We start from the raw sequence: 22,817 nt of genomic DNA on the forward strand, positions 1-22,817 counted from the left end.
CACATGGCATGCAATTAATTAATTAAGCAGCTTCCAATTGCTAGGGACATGGTGTTATTTTAGATGATTAATCAGAAGTGATAGAAGAAGCCTAAAGCGACATGGAACCTCTTCTATCGGAACATTTTGTATTTCTTGAAGAAATGGAAGCCTCTGTGAGAAGCAATCTTTCAACCAAATCTTTTCAGCTGTCAATACGGTTCATACATTTTGTAGAATCTAAGCGTTCCCAAAAGGCAAGGAGATAAATTGGTAGCTAGAGAGAAGCCTGACCATGTGATTTAAGATAACAATATATTGACTACTTATTTATACAGATATCATCAATATACAGAGAGACTAGACTGGAAATTACCCAAGTGTCATAAAAATTGTTTAAGTTGTTTATGATAATTGTTTTCAACACTTCATAGATATGAATGTATGATGATTATTTACAACACTTAATTTGTAGAGGGCAAAAGGGGATCTATAGGGAGAGACCTATTTTGTTTTCTTGTCAAACAGGATAGAAGCCAGTAGAGAAAACCTGCAGAGAAGAAGCTGAAAAACCAAGCATTGTTGTATATGAGAACAAGACTGTCCGGAATTGAAGATAGAATTCCAACATTTTGCAAGAACCCTGGAACCACTGGCAAAATCCCTGCGATCAAGGCTGCCATTGCTGCCAAATTATAGCCTCCTGAATAATAGTAAGCCCCATAAGGACTCAATGTGTACAAGTCCTTGATGCTCAAATTTGTTCGGTGAATAAGATAGTAATCAGTTAAAATTATGCCCCCAATCGGACCCAATAACGCAGAGTATCCAACTAGCCAGGTGTAAACAAAACTCTCACTTGATTTAAGTAGTCTCCAAGGCTGAAAAGCAATTCCAAGCAATGCTGTTAGAATAGCTCCTCTTCTGAAGGTGAAATTTGTGGGACTGAGGTTGACTAGTGCATTGGCAGGTGCCACAACATTGGCAGCAATATTGGTTGTAATGGTGGCCAAGCTAATCCCAAGAATAGCTAGGATTATAGTTGAGAATCCTCCTATTTGTCCAAGAAGTTGAATTGGGTTGGAGATAACTCGTCCAAATATTACTTTGGTAGAGCAGGTCACGGCTAGGCCAACAAATGTAAATGCCCCCATGAAGATTGGAAGACCTGCCTGACCAATAACTTGATCAGTCTGGCTCCTGGCATATCGAGTAAAATCAGGTATGTTAAGTGCAAGAGTAGCCCAAAAGCTAATGTTTGCAGTGAGTGAAGGAAAGAAGAGGGACCAAAATTGTGAGGAGGAGAGCCTAGAGGACAAGGAGAGCATGTAGCCAAAGCCACCAGCTTTGACATAAGCCCAAATGAGGAACCAGGAAGTGAGTAGAATAAGGATGGGAGCTGAGTACTTCTCAAGCTGTCTGATTCCTTCCATTCCTTTCCAAACAATGGCTAATTGAGCAAACCAAAAGGCTATGAAACAAGCAAATTCAAGTGGGGAAGTACCAAGCCAAGGTATGAGCTGAGACAAGGTTGATTCTTTGATGGATTTTGGTAAAAGGAGAAAAATTGCCTCGCCACCAATCCAAGTCTCAATTCCATACCAACCACAACCAACGAAGGCTCTTAGTAGAGTGGGGATATGGGCACCGCGGATTCCAAAAGAGGACCTTGCAAGGACAGGAAAAGAAATACCATAACGGGTGCCAGGGTGACCAGTGAGGACTAATGGGATTAATAGGATTATATTGGCAGTAACAACTGTGGCAATTCCTTGCCACCAAGCCATGCCAAGATCAACAAGGCTACCAGCAAGGTAGTATGACGGAACACCCACAACAAGACCAATCCAAAGACTAGCCATTTCCCACCAGGTAAAAGTCCTTTGATGGGATGTAGTTGGCTTGAGATCATCATTGGTAAGTGAGGGATGGGGTTCAAACTCATCAAACTTGGAACTAGGCGTTGACTGGCTTGAAGCCATGGGGGTGAAAATGGAGCATGTTTTTCTATGGAGGGAAGGGGAGGATTGGTGAGGAGTGAGAGTCAATTTGGTATATGACTGCGAAGGAGTGGTGGGAAAGTGAGAGAGCCTTGGATTTTGGTATATGGAAGAGGTGAGGGAAGAGTGGGGGTGGGGATGGTGATGGAGATGGAAGCTGAGACATTTGGACACCATGATTCAGTGGGGATTTCACTTTTCAAATGGCCACAGAATATTTAGAATCTATGCTATGGTATATCATATATGTCTTGAGGATGAGATTATTTACGGGTTGATTGGTGGGTAGTGTCACTCTCAGTTTGTGTGTATTATAAGATTCCTATCAAGTCCTAGGATGTGGCGTGTTTTGACTTTTCAGCGCATGGAATGAACTTAAAAAAAAAAAAAAAAAAAAGTCTTATTAAGGGGCACAGGCTGTTGAAATTTATTTTGATAAGAGAAAATTTAGAACTCACCATTTTTCATATTATTTATTTTTGCCACAATTGTTATGCATAGAGTGTGAGTGGTAGAAAAAAAATGATAGGTTTATATGTAAGTCATAAACAACCACTCATAATTTGTCATGTTAAACAGTCAAAGTTGTTATGCGTCAGAGTATGAATATATGGTAAAGAAAAAATAATGGGTCTATGTGTAAGTGATAGACAATCACTTAGTTTGTCATGTCAAAGTTGTCATGTGGCAGAGTGTGAGTGATGGAAAAAAAATAATGAGTTTATATATAAATAATAGACAACCACTCACCGTTGCCACGTCAAAATTGTAACAAAAAATTATGAAATAATGTGGTCTTAGAATTAGTCTTCTCGATAATATTATAACTATCACATCAAGAGGTGGATTTCTTGACTTAGCAAGAGATAATGGACTATTCAACCAAATTATTGAAAAAAAAAAAAAAAAAAAAAAAAAAAAAAAAAAAAGAAAGGCGTAAGTGCACTTTTGTCTTTATATTTTGGAGTTATTTTTATTTTAGTCCCTACATTTCTATTTTACCGCTTTTAGTCCCTAAAATGAAAAATGCATTCCATTTTAGTCCTTACCATCACTCACTTAACGAAAATTACTGACGTGACAAATAGAGTGCACTGCTAGCACATTACACACTGACGTGGCCATTAAAAAAATATTAAAAAGTTTTAATTGGCATTTAAAATATGCCACTTCAGCTTTTTAATTAAAAAAAAACCAAATCAAATAAAAATAATAATAAAACTTCAATCCTTCTTTTTTTTTTTTTTTTAAGAAAAGAAAATAGTTAAATTAATTTTTTTTCTTTATTTTTGGGAAGAGCACGAAGATCAGAACATGTGTTCTTCATTTTCTTCCCCAACATGAAACCAATCCATACCCAGATCTAAGAACAACACAATTAAAATCCAAAAATCACAAACCCAGAAACACAAACACAAACCCAGCAACAGATCTTCCTTGTCAACCAAACACAAAAGCAACAAACACAAACCCAGCAACTGATTTTTCTTGTCAACCAATCACAATAACAACAAACACAAACCCAAACATCAGTAAGAATACAAACAACAATGGCGAACCCAAGTCTGTATGTTCTTCTACCTTTCACTTTTTTTCTTCTCATCCTCCATTTCCTTTTCTCCCAAGCTTCGAAAAACCCAGATTTGGAACCTCTCTTGGCGTTCAAAGCCTGTACAGATAAAGCAAACAAGCTTACAACTTGGAACTCCACCACCCATGTACCTGGACAGGCGTCTCGTGCCTCCACGACCGAGTCTCACGACTCGATCTCGAAGACCTCGATCTCCAGGGCTCATTCAAGTCGCTCACCGCTCTGACTCAGCTCCGAGTTCTCAGCCTCCAGCAAAACCGTCTCTCAGGTCCCATTCCTGACCTCTCCAACCTCACGGCTCTTAAGCTCCTCTTCCTCTCTCACAACGACTTCTCCGGCGAGTTCCCGCTGTCAATGCCGACTCTTTTCTGACTGTACCGTCTCGACCTATCGTACAATAATTTTTCCGGCGAGGTTCTAGTATCGGTCAACGATTGCTGTTGGAATTTTTGGCCTGTTAGAGATATATTAGCCCATTAGCATAGGCCCAACGCCTAATTCTAATGGGCTAATATATCTCTAACATGGCCTTTGAGATCTGATGATTGATGAGTTTTTTGGTTTGTTTTTCTTGTGGGTATTCTGGATCTTTTGGGTTTGCTGGAGATCGGTTTAATAGTGGGTTGTTGGTGGTTGTGAACAGAGCCCAGATTTTCTAGCATTTTCTTGCCATTTCTCGTCAACCAGACACAAAAACAACAAACACAAACCCAAACATCAGCAAGAATACAAACACAAACCCAGCAATCCATTTTCAGCAAACCCAGAAAACTCAAATCCAAACAAAGCAACCAAACACAAACCCAAATCTGACCCCACCCACCCATCCTATCTTGCTAGAGCTTTCAATCTCCGATCACTGGCTGAAGAAGAAGAAAAAGCACTTTCTATTGTTGGAGGTTCAAAACTGTGGGCTTCAAGTGACGTGATTTGCTAGAGCTTTCAATCTCCGATTATGTTCTTGTTTAAAATGGTTTAAATCTGAATTCTTGTATTTTATTGTTTTTAATTCTGGTTTTTTTTTTTTTGGGTTAAAATTGATTAGTAATTCTTTTTTATATTTAGAAGCTGACATGGTATTTTTTTAAATGTCAATTAAAATTTTTAATATTTTTTTAATGGCACTTAATGTGCCAGTAGTGCATTCTGTTTGTCATATCAGCAATTTTAGTTAAGTGAGTGACGGTAAGAACTAAAATGGAACGCATTTTTTATTTTAGAGACTAAAAGCGATAAAATAGAAATGTAGGGATTAAAATAGAAATGACCACAAAATGTGGGGACCGTGCATTTATGCTAAAAAAAAAAAAAAAAAAATCTTTGGATGGATCTCATTATTAAACACTGCATTATTTTTTTTATTTGGCCTAAAAAATTAGACTTATTGATTGCCGAGCTATGTTTGAGTTTCCAAGTGGGTGTCTGATTGAGTAAGATTACGGGGATAGAAAATTATAAATCAAGACATTGTTGTCCAATTCTAAAGTCTATGTCTTAATTATTAAAAAAAGCAAAAAGGGGTAAAATACATAAAAGGCATTTGAGGTTTGAGCTAATATGAATTACTATTAACTTTTTAATAATATATAATTGGTTTCCTAAGCACAAACAACACACACACACACACATATATATATATATATATATATATATATATATATATATATGTCGTTTGTAAGTTCTTTGTTCCTTCAAGTCATTTGCTTCCTTCCAACAACTTTTTTTGATTGCACTTCTCACAAGGATTGCATTATAATGATTATAAATGAGAGTTTGGATTGCAATGGTAGATATATAGCAGTTAGAGATGGAGAAAGAAGTGGGAACAATAGGGAGATTTTCAAATGGTGTGATATTTGTGCTTAGAAAGTAAATTTGATATTTTTGAAAAGTTTTAGTATTAACTGACATTAGCCTAATCTTAATGATATTTTTGTATTTTATCTTTAAAAAAAAGTTATATTTGTATAGGGAAATATGGCCAAAGAAAAGAAAGAGAAAGGATTAATGAGAACAAACTAATTAACCCAAATTATGATTGGGCACCAACTTCTTTTAATTTTTTTTTTAAAAAAAAATGGTTAAAATATGTCTGTACCTAGAAAGATTAAGGATTTATAAATTGGTATAAAAAAAAAATGAAAAAACTTATGCTATGTTTGAAAGTTTGGAGGGAGAGGAGAGTAGAGGGGAGTAGTAGGGAGGAGAGTAGAGAGGAATGATTATCCTCCACCTTTTTTTGATGTTTGTAAAATTAAGTAAGAGAGAGGGGAATAATTATCCTTTTCATAGTTTGTAATTTTGTTAATATAGTAAGACAAATTTGATAATTCATTTGGTCAAGCATTTTTATGCTTTACTCTCCCTTCAAATCTCTCCAATTTGGGAGAATTAAATATGAAGGGTTAGAATTAGTTAGAACCCCTCCAAATCCCTCCATCTCTTCCCTTAAAAAAACATCCAAACTAGATAATTTAACTTACTCTCCCTCCCTCTACTTTACTCCCATCTACTCTCCCTCCATCCAAACAAGCTACTAGCTTCAAAACCATGTATAGATGAGTTTCAATCGAATAGGTTGCTAATTGATAATGTTGGGGTGAGATTCCCTTTATGCTCTAAGGCTCTGATAAGAATCCTCTCAATTTCCAAGTAAAATGGAAATTGTCATTTTAAGGTTCATGATTTAAATGTAGTAAATCTAGAGTATATATTATGCCAACTCATTATAGGTTTTTTTTTTTTTTTGAGTAAAGCCAACTCATTATAGTTAAAGTAAATTAGAGCCATAAGTTTTAAATGAGTTGGCACAATATAAACCCTAGATTTACTCCACTTTAAATTATGACCTTAAATAGATACTCTCCATTTGACTTGGAAATAAAGATGATCTAAATTTGGCTTTAGAAGAGTGTTTGAATTATCTGTGTAATTTACTTCTTCCAAACTTTGGAAATCTAGCAAATGGCCCAAAAGGACATTTAAAAGCCTTTAACCTTAGAATAATTACAATTTACAAGAGTTTCCTTATCACTAGTAGTATTCACGTGCAATACTACTAATATTTTACGTAAAACTTTAATAGAGTTTTCATCTAAAGTAAATTAATTATCTAAATAATTATCAAAAATCTTATAACACAACTATTTGATTCCTTATGATATTTCTAACAGAGACATTCATCACCTTCAATTATTAATATGTAAAAAAAAATAACAATTAATGAGTCACATGACAAAAAGTCAAAAACACATTAATTTTACAACATGTAATACATACAACAAGCAAGGAATTCATCATTGAGAGTCAAAAAAAAAAAATAATAATAATTAAATCTTTTCTTTCTGAGTATATACTATATTCCTTTAATGTATATTGTATACATACTATATCTATATTCCTTTAATGTATAGTAGTAGTTTAAACAAGTACCATAAACAAAATTCAATCCGTGAAAGAAATATTTTATAATTCAATGTGTACTATATTTTTGTGATATATTTCATCAGCTTATATTTTTTATTATAATTCAATGTACGGGCCCTAGAATGGATTGGTCTCTGGAAATATGGGGCACGTGGCCGCTATTATGGGCTATTGGCAAACATGAAACTTACAAACAAAATTAGGAAGAGCATTATTGATGAACCCTTGAGGTCGTTCCATGAATACTTCTTCTCTTAAGTTCCCATGAGGAAAAGCATTTGATACTTCCAATTGCTGAATTTCCCAATCAAAATTAACTGCTAAAGCCAATATAATCTGAATGGTAGAAGGTTTGATTACAGGGCTAAAAGTTTTAGTTAGGGCTGTCCACAGTTCGGGTCGAAACAAGTTTAGGCTCAACCCGCATCCAACCTGAACTAATCAGGTGGAGCTATCATCAACCCGCCGTTGACCGGGAGGAGAATCGAATTGGACCGGTCAAAGCTTCGTCGATTGTCAAGTGAATTGGTCGGGGTTGAAAATCTGAAAAATGGCAATAATCTGGTGAGAAAAGATGAAAAATGGCGAAAATCTAGGGAGAAAAAAAAAATTGCAAAACGACCTAAATCCGACGAGATCTCAGCCTTTTTAGGCAAGATCTCGGCTAGATCTAGCGAAATCTCGTCAGATCTAGCTAGATCTTCCCGAAAAAATCCTAGTATTCGCTAGAAAACACAACTGGGTCGATCGATTCGGGTTTCTCAGATTTGAGAGAAGGAGATCCAATACCCGACCCACCGATCTCGGTTTTTGGAGAACAAAATCCGTTGCTGACCGCCAGAGCAATCAGTTCGGTTGGCAGCGGATTGGGTTCGGTCAGCGACGGCGGGTGGGTCGGGTCCGACGGGTCCTTAGACAGCCCTAGTTTCAATGTAGTCCACTCCACTTTGTTGATTAAACCCCTTAGCAACTAATCGAGCCTTGAACCTTTCCACTGAGCCATCAAATTTGCGTTTAATTGTATACACCCATTTGTTGTGAATGATATTATGATTTAGAGGGAGAGAACACAAGGTCTAGGTGCCATTGGATATCAAGGCATCAAATTCTAGCTTCATGGCTGCTCTCCATTGTGAGATTGTAGCAACCTTGCTATAGCATGATGGTTCAAACTCTTGGACAGTAGTGTGGAGGCCTTGGAAGGGATATTTGGTAGTTTGGAATAATTTATAGTTAGGAAAGGTTTTTGGCTTAAGATAACCTGTTTTAGAATGAGTGACCATTGGATGAGGAATAATGGGTTGAGTAAGTGGTGCATCAGACCTTGTAGAAGTTGACAGAGTTGGAGATGAATGAGGTAATTGTGGTGATAATGATATGGAAGGTAAGGGTGGTAGAGGAGTAGGAGATGTAGGTGGGCCATGTACAAGCGGTTCATTTACTAGTGCAGAATTTTGAGTAGGTATTGTAGATGGAGAGTTTGGAAGTGTTGTAGAAGAAATTGAAGAAGGAAGATTTGAGAAAGTATTGTAAGGAGGAACAGGAGGGAACATCACTTGATGCATGAATCTTGGAAGGCAAATGTGAAGTAGCTTTATCCTTGGCTGGAAAGGAATTCTCATAAAAAATGACATGCCGAGATAAGTACTCTTTGTTAGTAATAGGATCAAGATAAGTACACTTTGTTAGTAATAGGATTAAGACACCTGTAACCTGCATAGCAATATCCAATAAAAATACAAGACTAAGATCTATAGCACAAAAGTGAATAGCACAAACAACCAAAGACTCTCAAATTGTTATAATTTGGCTCTTTATTTTATAACTTGAGAAAGGGTGACTTATGATCAAGAATAAGGGTAGGCAAACGATTAATAATATAAACAATCGTAAGAAAAGCATTAACCTAATAACGATTTGAAAGATGAGAATGAGCCATAGTGTTAATCTAGTTTCAAGAATATGTATGCCACAATTTTCTTCCAGCAAGACCATTTTGTTGTGAAGTGTATGGGAAGACTTTCGATGGACAATGCCATGCTAGCTGAGAAATGATTGGAAGATAAGTGAGGTGTACTCATCGCCTCCATCCAATTGTAATTGTTTAATAGTTGTAGATAATTGATTTTCTGCTATCAATTTATATTGACAAAGCATGTTAACACTTCAGATTTATTATAAAGAGGATGGAGCCAAGTATAGTGTGAAAAGTCATCAATGAAAACCACATAATATTTGCACCCACTCACAAATTGGACTGATGAAGTCCAAATATCTATATGAACAAGTTGGAGAGGAATATTAGAGAGACAAGTGGTTGAATGAAATGGTTTTCTTTTACTTTTATCCAATTGGCCTGAAGTACAAACAACATTTTTAATAAAGTCATTACAAGAAAAGGATAAATGATTGTGTTTACAACACAAGAAACAACATCAAAAGACGAATGACCTAATCTAAAATGCCACACCAATGAAGATGTTCTTATTCCTAACAAAGCAGTAAAAGCCCAGTTGCCACGAAGAGAGTTCATTTGAAGCTGTAGTGGATGTAAGCCATTTTCACTTTTCCCCTCCAAGAGAATTGCATGTGTTCGAAGGTTCTTCACAAAATAATGAGATAAGGTGAATATGAAGTAACATGCATTATCTAAACTGAATCTTTGAAAATTTAAAGTAAGTTGGCAAAAACATTTGGGCAATGTAAGACATTTTTAAGATGCAAGTTTGAAGAAAAAGAGGGAAGAGTGATTGAACCAGAGTTTTCGATAGCAAGTCCTGCCCCATTTCCCACTTATAGTGTATCAATACCTTGGAAAGGTTGTTGAATTATCAAATTTTCAAGTTCATTGGTGATATGAGCATTTGCACCACTATCAACAAACTATTTTCGATTTTCAAAGGCAGCATTTGTATGGGCCACCATAGCTAAAAGTTGCGTTGGAGGATGTCTTCCTTGGTAGGAGTAATCCATGCGATGATAACAGTCAAGGGCTTGATGATTGGTCTTGCCACAAATTTGGCATGGAACATTTGCACCACTGTTGAAAGAGGCACCACTATTGACTTAAGAAGGTTTAGGACGAGAATTAGATGTTCCATAAGCATGTTTGGGAGTAAAGTTTCTTGGTTGAAATTTGGGTAATTTGGGTGTGTACTGCATCTTACTGTTGGGAGGAATTTGATGAGATCCAGCCTTGTTGGTAGGGGTGTCAATTCGGGTTAGTGTGTCGGGTTTGTGTCGTATCGAGGTAGGAGTATTCGACTGAATGGCTCAACCCTAACCCGACCCATTTAATAATCGTGTCATGATCCTTCAACCCTAACCCAACCTGTTAATAAGGCGGGTTGACTTGACCCAACCCATTTGACACACTTAATAAACGAGTCATGTTGAGTTGATATGAATATAGCACAACCCATTTCAACCTGCATAATATTAAATATAACATCTATCTAGAAATAATTCTTTTTACATCCCAAAAGCAATGCATACACTTCAAATCTACAACCCACATTCTTGTAATCTTTAAAAGCAATACACATCAAATCTAATTTATAAACTATCTCAATAAACCTGCTTGCAAAATATGTAGACGGTGTCCAACACTAATACAAACACCAAAAAAAAAAAAAAAACACATGGTACAAGACAAAAGCTACAACCGTGGCCTTAATCAACAATTAATATATCTCATTTATTAATAACGGCACATGAGTTCAAAGTTTATAGAACAAAAGCATTATGCAGAAAAAATAAACACATGAGAGAAAGAGAGAGAGAGAGAGAGAGAGTAGTACGGCTAAAATTAAAAAAAAAAATAAAATTAGATATTTGTAAGAAGGTTTAGAGATTTAGGGTTTTTAAGGTTTAGAGATCTAGGGTTTGTAAAGTTTCAATTTCCAATTATATCCCTTGTAAGTTTTTGTAATTACTCACTTTTCTTTTTAAATTTAAAATATATGTTGGATATAAAAGGCATTTGACAAATCTAAAATAAAATAAATATTTATTTGTTATACAAATTAAATGAGTTGTGTTAAGTGGATTATTTCGAGTTGACACAAATTATGGGTTACGCGGGTTAACCCGCTTATGACACGTTTCTTATCGTGTCGTTTTCGAGTTGACCCGTTTATGACCCAAACCCATTAAGGCCCAACCCTAACCCGAAAAAACCCGTGTCGGGTTCATGTTGTGTTCGCGGGTTGGGTCGAGCATTGACAGCCCTACTTGTTGGTGAACAAAGAAAAGTTTGTTGTATCAAATACAACAACATTTTGTTGGTTGAGTAACATTTCATGATTCAAGAGTTTATCTCTAAAGTCAACGAAACTCAGTGGGTGGTCTTGAGTAGCAGGAGAGAAAGATGTCATGAAATTGTTAAATGAAGGATTGAGACCAATGAGAATATATGAGATGAGATCATCTTCAAAGAGAGGTTTACCAGTTGGTTAGCCAAAGATTTGGCTATTTGCAAGTGCTCTGAATAGGTCTTGGAGCTTTAAGTTAAACTTTGCAATTGTCTCTTCAGATGAGCAATGTGAGAGTGAGACTGTGAGGCAAAGCGATTGGCCAGTGCAGTCCACACTTGTTTCGAAGTGTCTAGTCCATAAACAGTAGTTTGAAGTGTCTAGTCCATAAACAATAAATAGTATGTCCTTCAAGAGAGTAAAATTGATCCAACTAATAAGATATTGATCCTTCTTAGTCCAAAGAGTGAATTTGGGATTAAGAGTCTTTTTCCCTACAACATCAACTAAAAATTCTGGTGGGCATAGATTAGAACCATCAATGATACCCATTAGTCCATTGCTGTGTACGGCAGGAAGAAATCTTGGGAGCCAATTAAGATTTTTTTTCTACCATCCAACTTGATAGGGATCCCTTGAGAAAAATTGGGAAGAAGAAAGGAAGGTAATGAGATATTAGTAAATAAGTTAAGGTTGGAAGTAGTGGAAGACATGGTCACAGGATCAAAAGATTATTGGCGTTAGCCTAAGAAGGTTCTAATACCATGAAAATAAAGTTGGGGAATTGGTTTTGGCTTCAATGACCAAAACTAGTGTATTTGCATTAATATTTATATAGCTATACATGTAAATCTGTTACACCTGAAAAGACATAGCAACAATTCAATTACAAGAAGATTAAATATCAGTTGTATGCATATCTATCTCAATATTCTATTGCAGCTCTGTTTTATAGGAAATTTGGTCTTATTTTGATCTTGAAATGATGAGATTTGAACTTGGTGCTTATCTTTATCTTTCTCAAAACTAGCATCAGTAGGATTAACTTAATCCTATTAATCCGTTATCTTAACAAGAACTACAACAGTAAGTGAGGGAGCAACTAGCCAACAACCAAATCTATGCTCCAACAAAATAAGTAAATGTATAAGAAAGCTTTGAATTAAAAAAAAAAAAAAAAAAAAAACTAGATATGGATAATAATAAATAACAACAACAACAATAATAATTATTAGTAGATAAAATAAGATTTGAAATATATAGTTCTTGTTCCTTGATGATTGTATTTTATTATCAGGCCAAGCTAAAAATTAATGGATTTTTTTTTTTTTGGTGGCACAATTCAAATCCATGTCTCTTATTTGAAAACATTTTTTATTTATTTATTATTATTAATTGAGCTAATTGAAACTAATGGCAATTTTATTAATAGACTTTATTCACAATTCTGGTCTCTTAACCACTGTAATGGCTAACATTGTGGGCCTTGCGGAATGATCTTCTTTTAGCTAAAAGTCTTCACATCTCCAATTTGTTTGTTGAATTAGATGCTTTAGTTGTGATCCACCCGATGAACAATGACTCAACTAACTTGTCATTGGAATCTCTTCTCTTTGATTGCGTGAACTTCTTGAAGACCTTTCCAGACATACAGTTTGAACACTCTATTCAGTGAAGTCAATTGTTGTGCAAATGCGTTATCTAAACTTGGAAATTCTAGTACCTCTAATTTTGTTATTTAAGACTATTCGCTACTTGTGGAAAAATATTTCTATATACCCTAAAATAAGGAGGGAGTTTGTTGTAATAGACTTGTGGTTTTGTACCTGTTTTGTATGATATGCCTATTTCTACCAAAAGTAAATTACAGTAAAGTATTTTTTTTTCCCTAGGAAAAATTAATTCATTGAAAAGAAGAGAAAGGAGAGGAACCAATTCAAGCTACTACAGAGAAAAATTATTACAGTAAAGTTTTTACACATCTAAAAAATCGGAAGCCAATAAAAGATCTTTAAAGGGAAACTTATCATTTGATACTCTGTCTTTTTGATAATATACTTATGCAATAGTTTTTTTAAGAAGTATTAGCCAAACAATTGGGCTACTGAAAGAAACTACAATTTTTTTTCTCAAATTAATTCAACAAATTCTCACCTATTTCAAACATCAAATTTTTATTCAGCAATGATTAAAATCACAACTATTTCAAGTTTCAAAAGTCTATTTTCAATTGCTATACCTAACTCACCTAAATGAATCCACCGCCAACAAGTAGATGATGCCACAGCCACAGGTGTCGTATGTTCCATGAAGCAAAGTCAAATTGTTGGTGTTTTAAACAAGATCGTTCTTTAGTGACGGTGTAGTTTTTTGCCAATGGCGTACCGTGTATATATAGTGAACATTATATATTTGGGGTAACCTCTCTCTCTCTCTTATAATTTTTTTTTTTAATTACATTTGGGATACTTAATAGTTTATATATTAAAAAAAATAGTATTCATTATACACACGTTAATGCGCACACTTTACATACACATAAAAAGGCAACAAGCAATTGAAATCATGCATTTTTGCATGTATGTAAATGTGTGAATTACTTTATTAACATGTGTGCAACAAATTTTTGCCTATTAAAAAATTAAACTATAATGCCCATCTCATTCCAATAAAATATCCTTATTTAGTTATAATACATCACCCAAAATTGATAACCTTTATCTAGATATGGTTTTAAGCCTTTTTAAAGAGGCAAAGAACAAAATGATGTATATATATCTCTAAACCTTGTTTATGATTTTTTCATGTTGTAATCTATATTTTCATGATCAAAATATATATTGTTCATAGTGGTACTAGTTATTAGAGTAAGGCATGTAAATCCATTGTCTAAGAACCTTGCTAGTGATAGAGCATGATTGAATTTTTTTTCTTTGGCTGAAGAGAGAATGTTCCATAGTGATGCGGGATGTGGAAGCGTCAAGAAAAAAGAATGTTAATACAACTACTTCTAGAAAATAAGAAACAAAACACATTTACTTATGAAAATAACCTCGAATCTATGAAGGTTCCTTGAATCCACAAGAGTCCTTGAATTCATAAGAAGAAAGGGTCTAGAATCTACCAGAAAATAAAGAGGCAAAATATTTGAATTTTATTAATATCAATAATTGTTATAAAAAAAAAAAACGTTTACAGACTTAGAGGCCTAATTAAGGGTTCTATAAAACTTGACAAACAAGAAAATATATTCTAAAATAATTCCTAATTAATACCTAACCATAATAGGAACCAAATTTGACCTAAAAAGCATTAAAAACACCTAAAAACAAAATAATAAATAGCCTAAACCTAAAATAACAAAAATTACATAAAAATACCAAATATAACAAATTACAAAAACTAATTTAAAAATTATGTCCAACATCACGTAGTGGAGAGGAAGAGTTCATTTTTCTTTATTTGCATTAATTACACAAATGAGATTAGAATGACATTTTTTTTTTGGCTAAGCTTAACCAAATTCTAACACAATAAAAGTTTATTTTGGTGTGCAAGATAGTATACACCCTAAATTAAAACATTTGTTACAATTAAATTTGTAAAGGAAAACTATGTCATAGATATTATAAGATGTTTTCTAAGTTCTTTTGATAGATATGTTTCTAATTACTTTATTTAACTATTGTGCTATGGGCATGACTCGAGGTTTTATTTGGCAAAGGAGGATAGAGGAAGGAAATAATTAGTAATTACCGCTGTTAAAATTGAAACTTTATTTTTCTCACTCCATTTTCTCTCTATTTAAGATGGAAGAAAATATTGGACCAAGAAATAAAATAAATCTCTCACTTTTTTCTTTCTCCTCTATAATTCAATTCAACCATAAAATAAAAAATCATTTCAAATTTTTTTTTCTCTTTCTTTTCTTTTCCTTTCGTCTTATAATATAAGAGAACCATGATAAGCCCTCCCTTTGTTCATAAATCATAATGACTAAAATTTATTTATTTATTTTTTAAATAGTAAATACCACATAGCTACACCTAGTTAAGTTTTAGGTGAGGTCGTTGGCTAAAAATGACCCAAAGTTAAATAAAAAAATATAGAAACTCCAATCAGAAACAAACACTTGGTTTTGAAAAGTTGAAATTTGAAAAGAAAATACTAAAAAAGATTTCTCACATTTTTCAAGATCCATATCCAACTTACACTTGTCCAAACCTACACCACAAGCATTGGACATGGTCAACTTCGCTGTCAAGAATCCCACGTATGTTTACTCTAGCTTAATTGTCTCAATTAAATGAATTCAAACATAAACCCTAATTTATTGGAATAACCATGAAACCCCCCCCCCATTGTTGACACTATATATCTCAGTCCTAATCACCAATCCAGCAGTTCACGGGTACCAAAATTTTACAAATTGCCCAAAATAAATTCCAAAGGGACCTAATCTCCAAAGTCGATTTTTTTGGAAAACCCCACACTAGGGGATGAACCATGGATACCCCAACCTTAGGGTCCTCAAACAGATTATCAGGAACTTTCTTTACCCCATTGCTAATCTCTTTGGCTGGCATAGCTGCATGTACTTTTGCAATAATAGCATACCATACCATTGTACTGCGATATTGCCTAAGGGGGAGGCGACAACAAGAACAAGAACAATTGACCAATGGGCTTAGGGGCCAATCCACCATTGGTGTGGACCAAAAAATCCTTGATACAATCCCAATTCTCTCTTACACAACCAAAAAATGTGAGCTATTTCGTGTGGATCAAACCGAATGCGCGGTTTGCTTAGGAGATTTGGAGGATGAGGACAAGGTAAGGTTGTTGCCTAATTGTAGACATGCATTTCATGTTCCATGCATTGATAAATGGTTCTTGGGGCATTCGAGTTGTCCAGTTTGCCGATCACCCATTGTTGCACCCGGGGCACCTTTGGACGGTGATGTGAGTGTACAAATGGCTCAAGGTTCACCTCAGGTTCATGGTGATCAAGGAGGTGATGTTCATGTTCATGATCATGATGCTGGTGGTGTTGATGTTGTTGCTAACACTTTGAGGGAACAACAACAACAACAACCTGGTGTTTTAATTTGTCATGGGTCTCTTGTGTTTCCTACGGAAGAAAAACCACCAAGGGCGATCAACAAGGGTTTGAAGAGATCCATATCAATGGATCATTCTTGTGTCATTATCAACATACAAAAAGAGCATGAAAAGGAAGTCTCAGCTTCTACTTCTTCTACAAAAGATGTTCCAATGCGCAGTAAATCTGCGAGGCAGGTAGATCTGAAGTCTTGGAAGCTATTGAGGTCTTTCTCGCAACTAAAGTCGAGTCGGGGAAGCACCACGGCTAATGGGATTCTTCCATCTTGAGATGCCTTTGAGAGGTGATTAATTATTATTGTAAATATGGATAATAAGTTGAGGATTATTATGAGTTATGAAAACCTCTTTTTGTTTTTACCCAAAAAAAAACAAAAAAGACAACCTCTTTTGTAAAGAATAATACCTTGACTAAATTTAATATACCTTGTAAAAAGTAACATTATTAATTCCTTTTATCGGTTCAATCTTTTTATTATTATTATCGTTATTATACTTTTAGGAAATATGTTCTTTTACACTTGTTAATGTACTCTTCATACTCGTAACATTCATAGTTTCACATAAAATGTCCATATATTCCTTAACGATGTTTACATTTAACACTTGAAATGAATATGTATAAACGATGTACAATAAATAGTATGCAAAAATTAATGCCCATACCTTTTTTTTAAATCTTTTTTTGCTGAACTAAAAATTTTATCAATCAACAAGAGAAGTAACAATGGGTCACTTGTATGAGGACCTCTCTTATTTCAACATATTTGTAGCAATTCACCTTTTTAGTTTGTCAATCCTATTTCTTCTTATTTATTTTTTATTTTTAATTTTTTGAAAAATTACATTTCAAACTCTATAGTTTAAGGAAGTTTAAATTAAACATTATGCTTTTAAAACTTACAACTTAAACTCTAACCTTTCAAATGTGCTTCAATATGCACCCTAAGCCTAGTAACAATTACTGCATTAACTTTTGAGATTAGAAAAATGACAATGTGTCTTTTGAAGTGGTAGAACATGTATATAATATGCCATTTGCTATTGTAAATACCCCATAAAAAAAGATGGCACTTAATCTTATCTCTTGTTTTGCTCTTTGATATTTCACTCATAGAACAAGCTTAAAATAAAAGGAACATAGAAATGAGAAAGGCGTGGATCAAGAGATTGTGGAAGAAGAATGTGACTTAATGTGACTTTTGGTGAAGAGAGATCCATCCCTAATCCAATCGAAATAAAGAAATCAACGTCTATAATGCCATCAAAATGTGTGGTTCCAAGCTTCGTTCTAGCTTGAAGAAAATCGAAATGTGTCAAGGGAGTTGGCGATTATAGTGTTATTGAGGTATCGGCAATTGTCTTCGAATGGGTGGAGGTAGTTTTCACCTTATGCTTACATGAAAAGATTTTTTTTAGGACAAAGTTTAGTTCCAAACAAGTTTGAAGTTTTTTTCTTCAATCCACTATGTGACGATGTACAAAACTATCCATATGTATTATTTAAACAAGTCATACATGATTAATTAAAAAGTCATGTGACTGAGACTACACATGAATGGTTTTTTCAATCGCTACATAGTAGGTTAGAGGAAAATACTTCTAAATAAGTTTGGAGTTAAGCTTAAGCACTTTCCTTTTTTTTTTCTATATACACTAATTAAACTCTTCTTTCCCAATCTCTTGATCTCCGACAATTTTTATTCTAAACTTTTGATCTCTACCTCACTTGGCAATCTAAACCTGTTCTTTTTATCACGCATTGAAAAGCAAAGCAAGGAAGAGATAATACATTATCTTAGAGTGATGCATTTTATCATTTTGAGCCAAATGGTGTCATTCTATCTAACCCAAAATTTAACAACATAACTATTCATAGAGTTCAATGTTTCAATTGGATGGCATTTTGAAAGTTTAGTGTTTAATTTCATAAACACTAAAACTATGATTTAAATTGCAACCCCTTTTAAATTATAGATATTAAAATGTATTTTTTCCCTTTTATTTTTTCTAAGTAAAGGAGGCCAATGACTCCCCTCTCAACGTACTCTATATAAGGGGTAGAGATGCCAACTGGTTTATAGGCCACTGTGTTTAGAGTATCTCCCTTTTAACGAGCAGGCAAAAAATTGTGATTATTAAAAATAAAATAAAAAATGTCCATGTCATTATAATTAATAAATGTTTAATTAAAGTGACTACATCATTTGCACGTTCACTTTGTTTGCATGTACCCAATGGGCCTGAAGTATTGATTTAAAGTGGTCTTGGGCCCAGTTTTCTACTAAAAGCTGATTCGTTGGTTTACTGAGATCTGGGCTCAAAGCTTGGCCTATGTAGGAGATGCTGCCTTTCAGGGAGAGACACAGCACATATTTCATCATGACTTTGCCGTGGAAATGGTTGTTGATGATGCAAAGAATAGGCCAATCAGTTGCTAATTCAACAAGATAATAATTGTAGCGTGTGAAAGTCTCTTAGAACCGTGCTAGAGATTTATTAGTAAGCTTTGCTTACGCTAAAATTCCAGGAATTCCAGGAATGACATAAAGATTACATGTGGTCCATAATTAAATCTATTAAATCAAACAATTAACTTAAAAATTGAGCAAGGCAATTGAAGTACGCTAATTTGGGCAAAACCAGGCAATTAATGAGGAAACATTGCACACAAGAGCCACACTAAAGCATAGATTTGGCAAGGTTGGGTCGAGCTTCTGTCACTGTTTACCAACTAACCTAGTCGGTAGGCCTAACCTCCAAAGCACCTAGTGACTATGTCTACCCTCCCATCCCATGTGGGGCAAACCATTTTTTCCTTCTTCTTCTGAATTTGTCGGGCAACTACTTATTACAAATAATAAAAACAGAGAGAGAACATACCCAAACCCCAAATTAGGTTTAAATTTAAGTTAAGCTTTTCCCTAATGAATTTCCCACAAAATGCAAAAAGTTGAACCAATGAGCATGATATGGCTAATCTAGGCTTCCTTTAGCTAAATGGGTAAAGACCCATATAATTTCTACCATAGTTGGCAGGAAGTCAAGGTTTTATATGAATTTACAGAAATAATAATTTTTTTTAAAAAAAAAAGGGGTTTTAGATGATTGGTTAGATTCGTTACATAAAGTTGACAATTGGGTATGTTTTTGCTTTTATTTTTATTTTTTTTATAGTAATTCGTTGACTTACGCACATGGAGGCAATATTTTGAATTTTGACACACAAATATTTTTTCATTTTTCAGTTTTCACGGCTTGCTTTTCCACATTTTAACCCAATTTACTATATCCGTTGTCCCCAAAGTTGGGCCATATTTGTACAATTAATTTAATGGAACGCTCTCGATATTGCTAAGCTCTTTGGCTCTTTAAATCATTGAGACTATAATATACCTACTCCTTGAATCCGTGGAAGCCGCTCTGTGAGATTCAAGTATCCATCAATTCATGTCCAACTCTACCTACTTGTTTGGCTTCTCTGCTTAAAATTGCAAAAAAGGTGCACTACGTAATTGCTCTCTCTCTCTCTCTCTCTCTCTCAAACACAATCATATCACATAGTTTTCATGAAAAATAAGATAAGAGGAAAAAAGAAAGAGAAAAAGAAAAGGAAAACACGGACATAATTTTCCAAACTTGTTAACATTCTTACAAAGCTGATTTGCACATTACATGGAGTATTAAACAATGAAAAGCTGCTGTTTCTTTATGTAAACGGCCCATGTGGTTGTGGCCCCTTGCAAACTATGAAACGGACTCCACAAAGACTAGCTTTTATTTTCTTAATGACATGTACACCTTGCAACTATCAATAATAATTCTGCATTATTGCTTCTTCACAAGAGAGAATTTGTTGTTTTGGGACCCATCCCCTAAAGAGAGAACTTTCTTGTATACTTTTTTTTTGGGGGGTTTTGGTTTTTTTGTCTTTTGGACAACCCACACTGAAGGCTACCCAATACTTTCTCAAGAAAGAGACCCCCAATTTCCAAAGGGTGGACCGTGTAACATAAGTTGGGTTTTTTGAACTTTGAATAATTGAATAAAGTACTACAAGTTTTTGAAGTACGATTGGTTAGGATCCAAAGGGAGCCCTATGAGGAATGCCTTTTCTTCTTCTTGCGTTTGAAGGAGGTGGAGGAGGTGTGGATGGGTAAATGTCTTGTTGTGCCCCTCCCCGCAATTCTTCTTCCTCCCTTGATGAGACTAGTCTTCTTTCTATACCTTCCCTTTCCATTAATGCTTCTTCATTCTTAGCCCCTAATACAAAGCTTGTGTCCCCATTTCTCTTTATTCCTACAAGCTAATTCATTTTTCCAAAAAAAATTAAAAATCATACAATTTTAATATATTATCCCTTTAACCCAAAAAAAAAAAAAAAAAATTAAAAAAGTATCAATCCAAGCAAAACCCAATTTACCAAAACTAGTTAATAATTATGAAATGATGGTGAGGATGATAGTGATGCTAATGGTTGATATGTGATAATGTGAATGCAAGTCATGTATGTAAAGCACTATGCATGGTTGAGAGAGAATAATATGGTAGCTTGTAATGATCAGCAATGGAGAGGGCTGATAATGATATGGTGAAAGTGATATATACCATTGTGAACGTGGGTCATAATGCATATAGGTAATGGGTATGTCATATGTGAGTTGTGAATGATGTTGATGATGATGATGATCGATGAGAACAATGCGAGATAATAAGAAATTTTTTTATAAAAAAAATGGCAAAAAAATTGCTAACCTTACAACCAAGTGAACAGAAACGAAATGTGTCCAAAAGGCTCCTCCCACAAATTTCACAAATGTGTGAAACCCCTTTCCCAGATTTTGGCTGAGGCCTCTCATTGAGAAACAAAACTCTGGCACTGTTTATCACATAGGTCTGAACTCCACTTATGTCCAATACCTTTTGAATTTCTGAAACCCTCACCACATCATGATATGAAGATCTCCTTATCTTCAAGAACCCCCCAAAAAAAAAAAACCTATTACACATTCTTTTTAAAGAAAGAACAAGAAAAGAAAAAGAAAACTCTTCATTGCACAAAAGCTCAAAAACTAAAAATTGATGGAAATGTGAATGAGTATGACTACCTGAATGACTTGATGATCCTTGTGCCTAGAAGAGCGGCAATAAAAGCAAAAAGCATCGCCATTGCAGTCTAGACAAAACATGTTGCATTCACTCCTAGCCGCATCTCCATGAGTCCGGCAGATTGAGAAGAAAGAAGTGTTTAGCAATGGCTCTAGCCATGGAGGTACCAACATTGTGTCCTGTTAAAAACCCAGAAACCAAAATAAGCTATAAAAGAATCAAGAGATAACACAAAAACACACAATGCTACACATTCAGAGAAAGAAAAAGAGTGATTGATATTACCATTTAGAATGTGAGTTTTGCCCCCTTGGGCTTGTTGGGAATAGTAACAAAGGGAAAGAAAGAAAATCACAGAAAGAATTGCAGATGAAAAATATTAGTCTCTCACAGAGACAGAGAGAGAGAGAGAGAGACTAAACGACCTGCAACTTAGACTTCAACAACAAAACAACGCTTAGACTAAGGGACAAGTCTCATAAAACAAATGTGGCAACGCCTAGGGAGAGATTTTTCAACGGCTGAGATTGAATAAGGTGGCTGAAGTTCAATCACAGCCGTCAATTTACAGAAAGAGATTGGTGGGTTTGGCGCTTACGCTACTAATGCATCTTTTTTTCTCTTTTCTTTATTTATTTATTTTTATTTTTTTCTTGCGTCTCTACATAGGCACGAGGTCGGCCACTTGGCTACGCATACGCTATAAGAGCTGTTTCTTTTTCTAACATGGTGAATCCAACGCTCGTCCTTGTGCCACGTGTATAGATTCTCCCACGTGGCACGATCTGGACTGTGTGTTCTTGAATGGACCCCACATCTCTTTTTTGTTGATTTAGGTATTTGAGAATAGTAAAATAAAAAGGGTGACGTCTGAATTGTGAAAAAAGTTGGGTTATGATGTGTGTATAGCCTCCTCACAAATACTTCAAATGGGTGTCCTATTGGCTATTGCGTAAGCTATTGCGTAAAGAGTTTTAGTATGAATTGACTTTCTCCTCTCCCTAACCCTCTAAAATTCTGAAAAAATTATTAAATATTTTCAAAGTAAAATTGAAAGAAAAAAAAAATTATTTTCAAAATACAATGATGCACGGAAGTGGAGTACTCTATCAATTATATTTCGAGAAATGAGTTTAAGTTAGTTTAACTTATAAAATTTTGTCATCTAATAAGAAATTTAGAGTTAAAATCTTACATATACCAAAAACTAATTAATATATAATTTTATGATAAAGACCAATTATCAAAAGTTGACTCATACCCTTTATCTATAATTTTTTTTTTTAAAAGAAAACTATATTTTAGGAGTAGTTAATAATTACTCACAATTGACATGCT

General features: G+C 34.6%; 3 protein-coding genes across 3 annotated transcripts; 1 reads left to right on the top strand and 2 right to left on the bottom strand.

Moving 5' to 3' along the window:
* Positions 1–360: 360 nt before the first annotated feature.
* On the bottom strand, positions 361–2,217 carry LOC126691995 (purine-uracil permease NCS1). Its single transcript, XM_050387341.1, has one exon. The coding sequence runs from the start codon at positions 2,154–2,156 to the stop codon at positions 444–446; it is 1,713 nt and encodes a 570-aa protein (XP_050243298.1). The 5' UTR covers positions 2,157–2,217; the 3' UTR covers positions 361–443.
* Positions 2,218–15,634: 13,417 nt separating this feature from the next.
* Positions 15,635–18,004, top strand: LOC126691996 (RING-H2 finger protein ATL64-like). Its single transcript, XM_050387342.1, has 2 exons — positions 15,635–16,654; positions 17,488–18,004. Exon 1 carries the CDS (start codon positions 15,756–15,758, stop codon positions 16,638–16,640), a length of 885 nt encoding a protein of 294 aa, XP_050243299.1. The 5' UTR covers positions 15,635–15,755; the 3' UTR covers positions 16,641–16,654; positions 17,488–18,004.
* Positions 18,005–19,977: 1,973 nt separating this feature from the next.
* On the bottom strand, positions 19,978–21,940 carry LOC126691997 (protein RGF1 INDUCIBLE TRANSCRIPTION FACTOR 1-like). Its single transcript, XM_050387343.1, has 4 exons — positions 21,765–21,940; positions 21,479–21,658; positions 21,126–21,341; positions 19,978–20,676 (listed from the first exon to the last, which is right to left on the bottom strand). The coding sequence occupies exons 1-4, from the start codon at positions 21,765–21,767 to the stop codon at positions 20,449–20,451; spliced, it is 627 nt and encodes a 208-aa protein (XP_050243300.1). The 5' UTR covers positions 21,768–21,940; the 3' UTR covers positions 19,978–20,448.
* Between the last annotated feature and the right edge of the window lie 877 nt (positions 21,941–22,817).

Source organism: Quercus robur, chromosome 7 (assembly GCF_932294415.1).
Source record: "Quercus robur chromosome 7, dhQueRobu3.1, whole genome shotgun sequence".
In the NCBI taxonomy this organism is placed as follows: domain Eukaryota; kingdom Viridiplantae; phylum Streptophyta; class Magnoliopsida; order Fagales; family Fagaceae; genus Quercus; species Quercus robur.

Excerpts from the sequence above, each read along its gene's own strand:
- LOC126691997 (XM_050387343.1), bottom strand. Across the intron at positions 21,342-21,478 it reads AGGATCATCAAGTCATTCAG|ATAAGGAGATCTTCATATCA; the intron begins GTAGTCATACTC and ends GGGTTCTTGAAG. Across the intron at positions 20,677-21,125 it reads TCTGTTCACTTGGTTGTAAG|CTTGTAGGAATAAAGAGAAA; the intron begins GTTAGCAATTTT and ends AAAATGAATTAG.
- LOC126691995 (XM_050387341.1), bottom strand. The coding sequence starts at position 2,156 with ATGGTGTCCAAATGTCTCAGCTTCCATCTCCATCACCATCCCCACCCC.
- LOC126691996 (XM_050387342.1), top strand. The coding sequence starts at position 15,756 with ATGGATACCCCAACCTTAGGGTCCTCAAACAGATTATCAGGAACTTTC.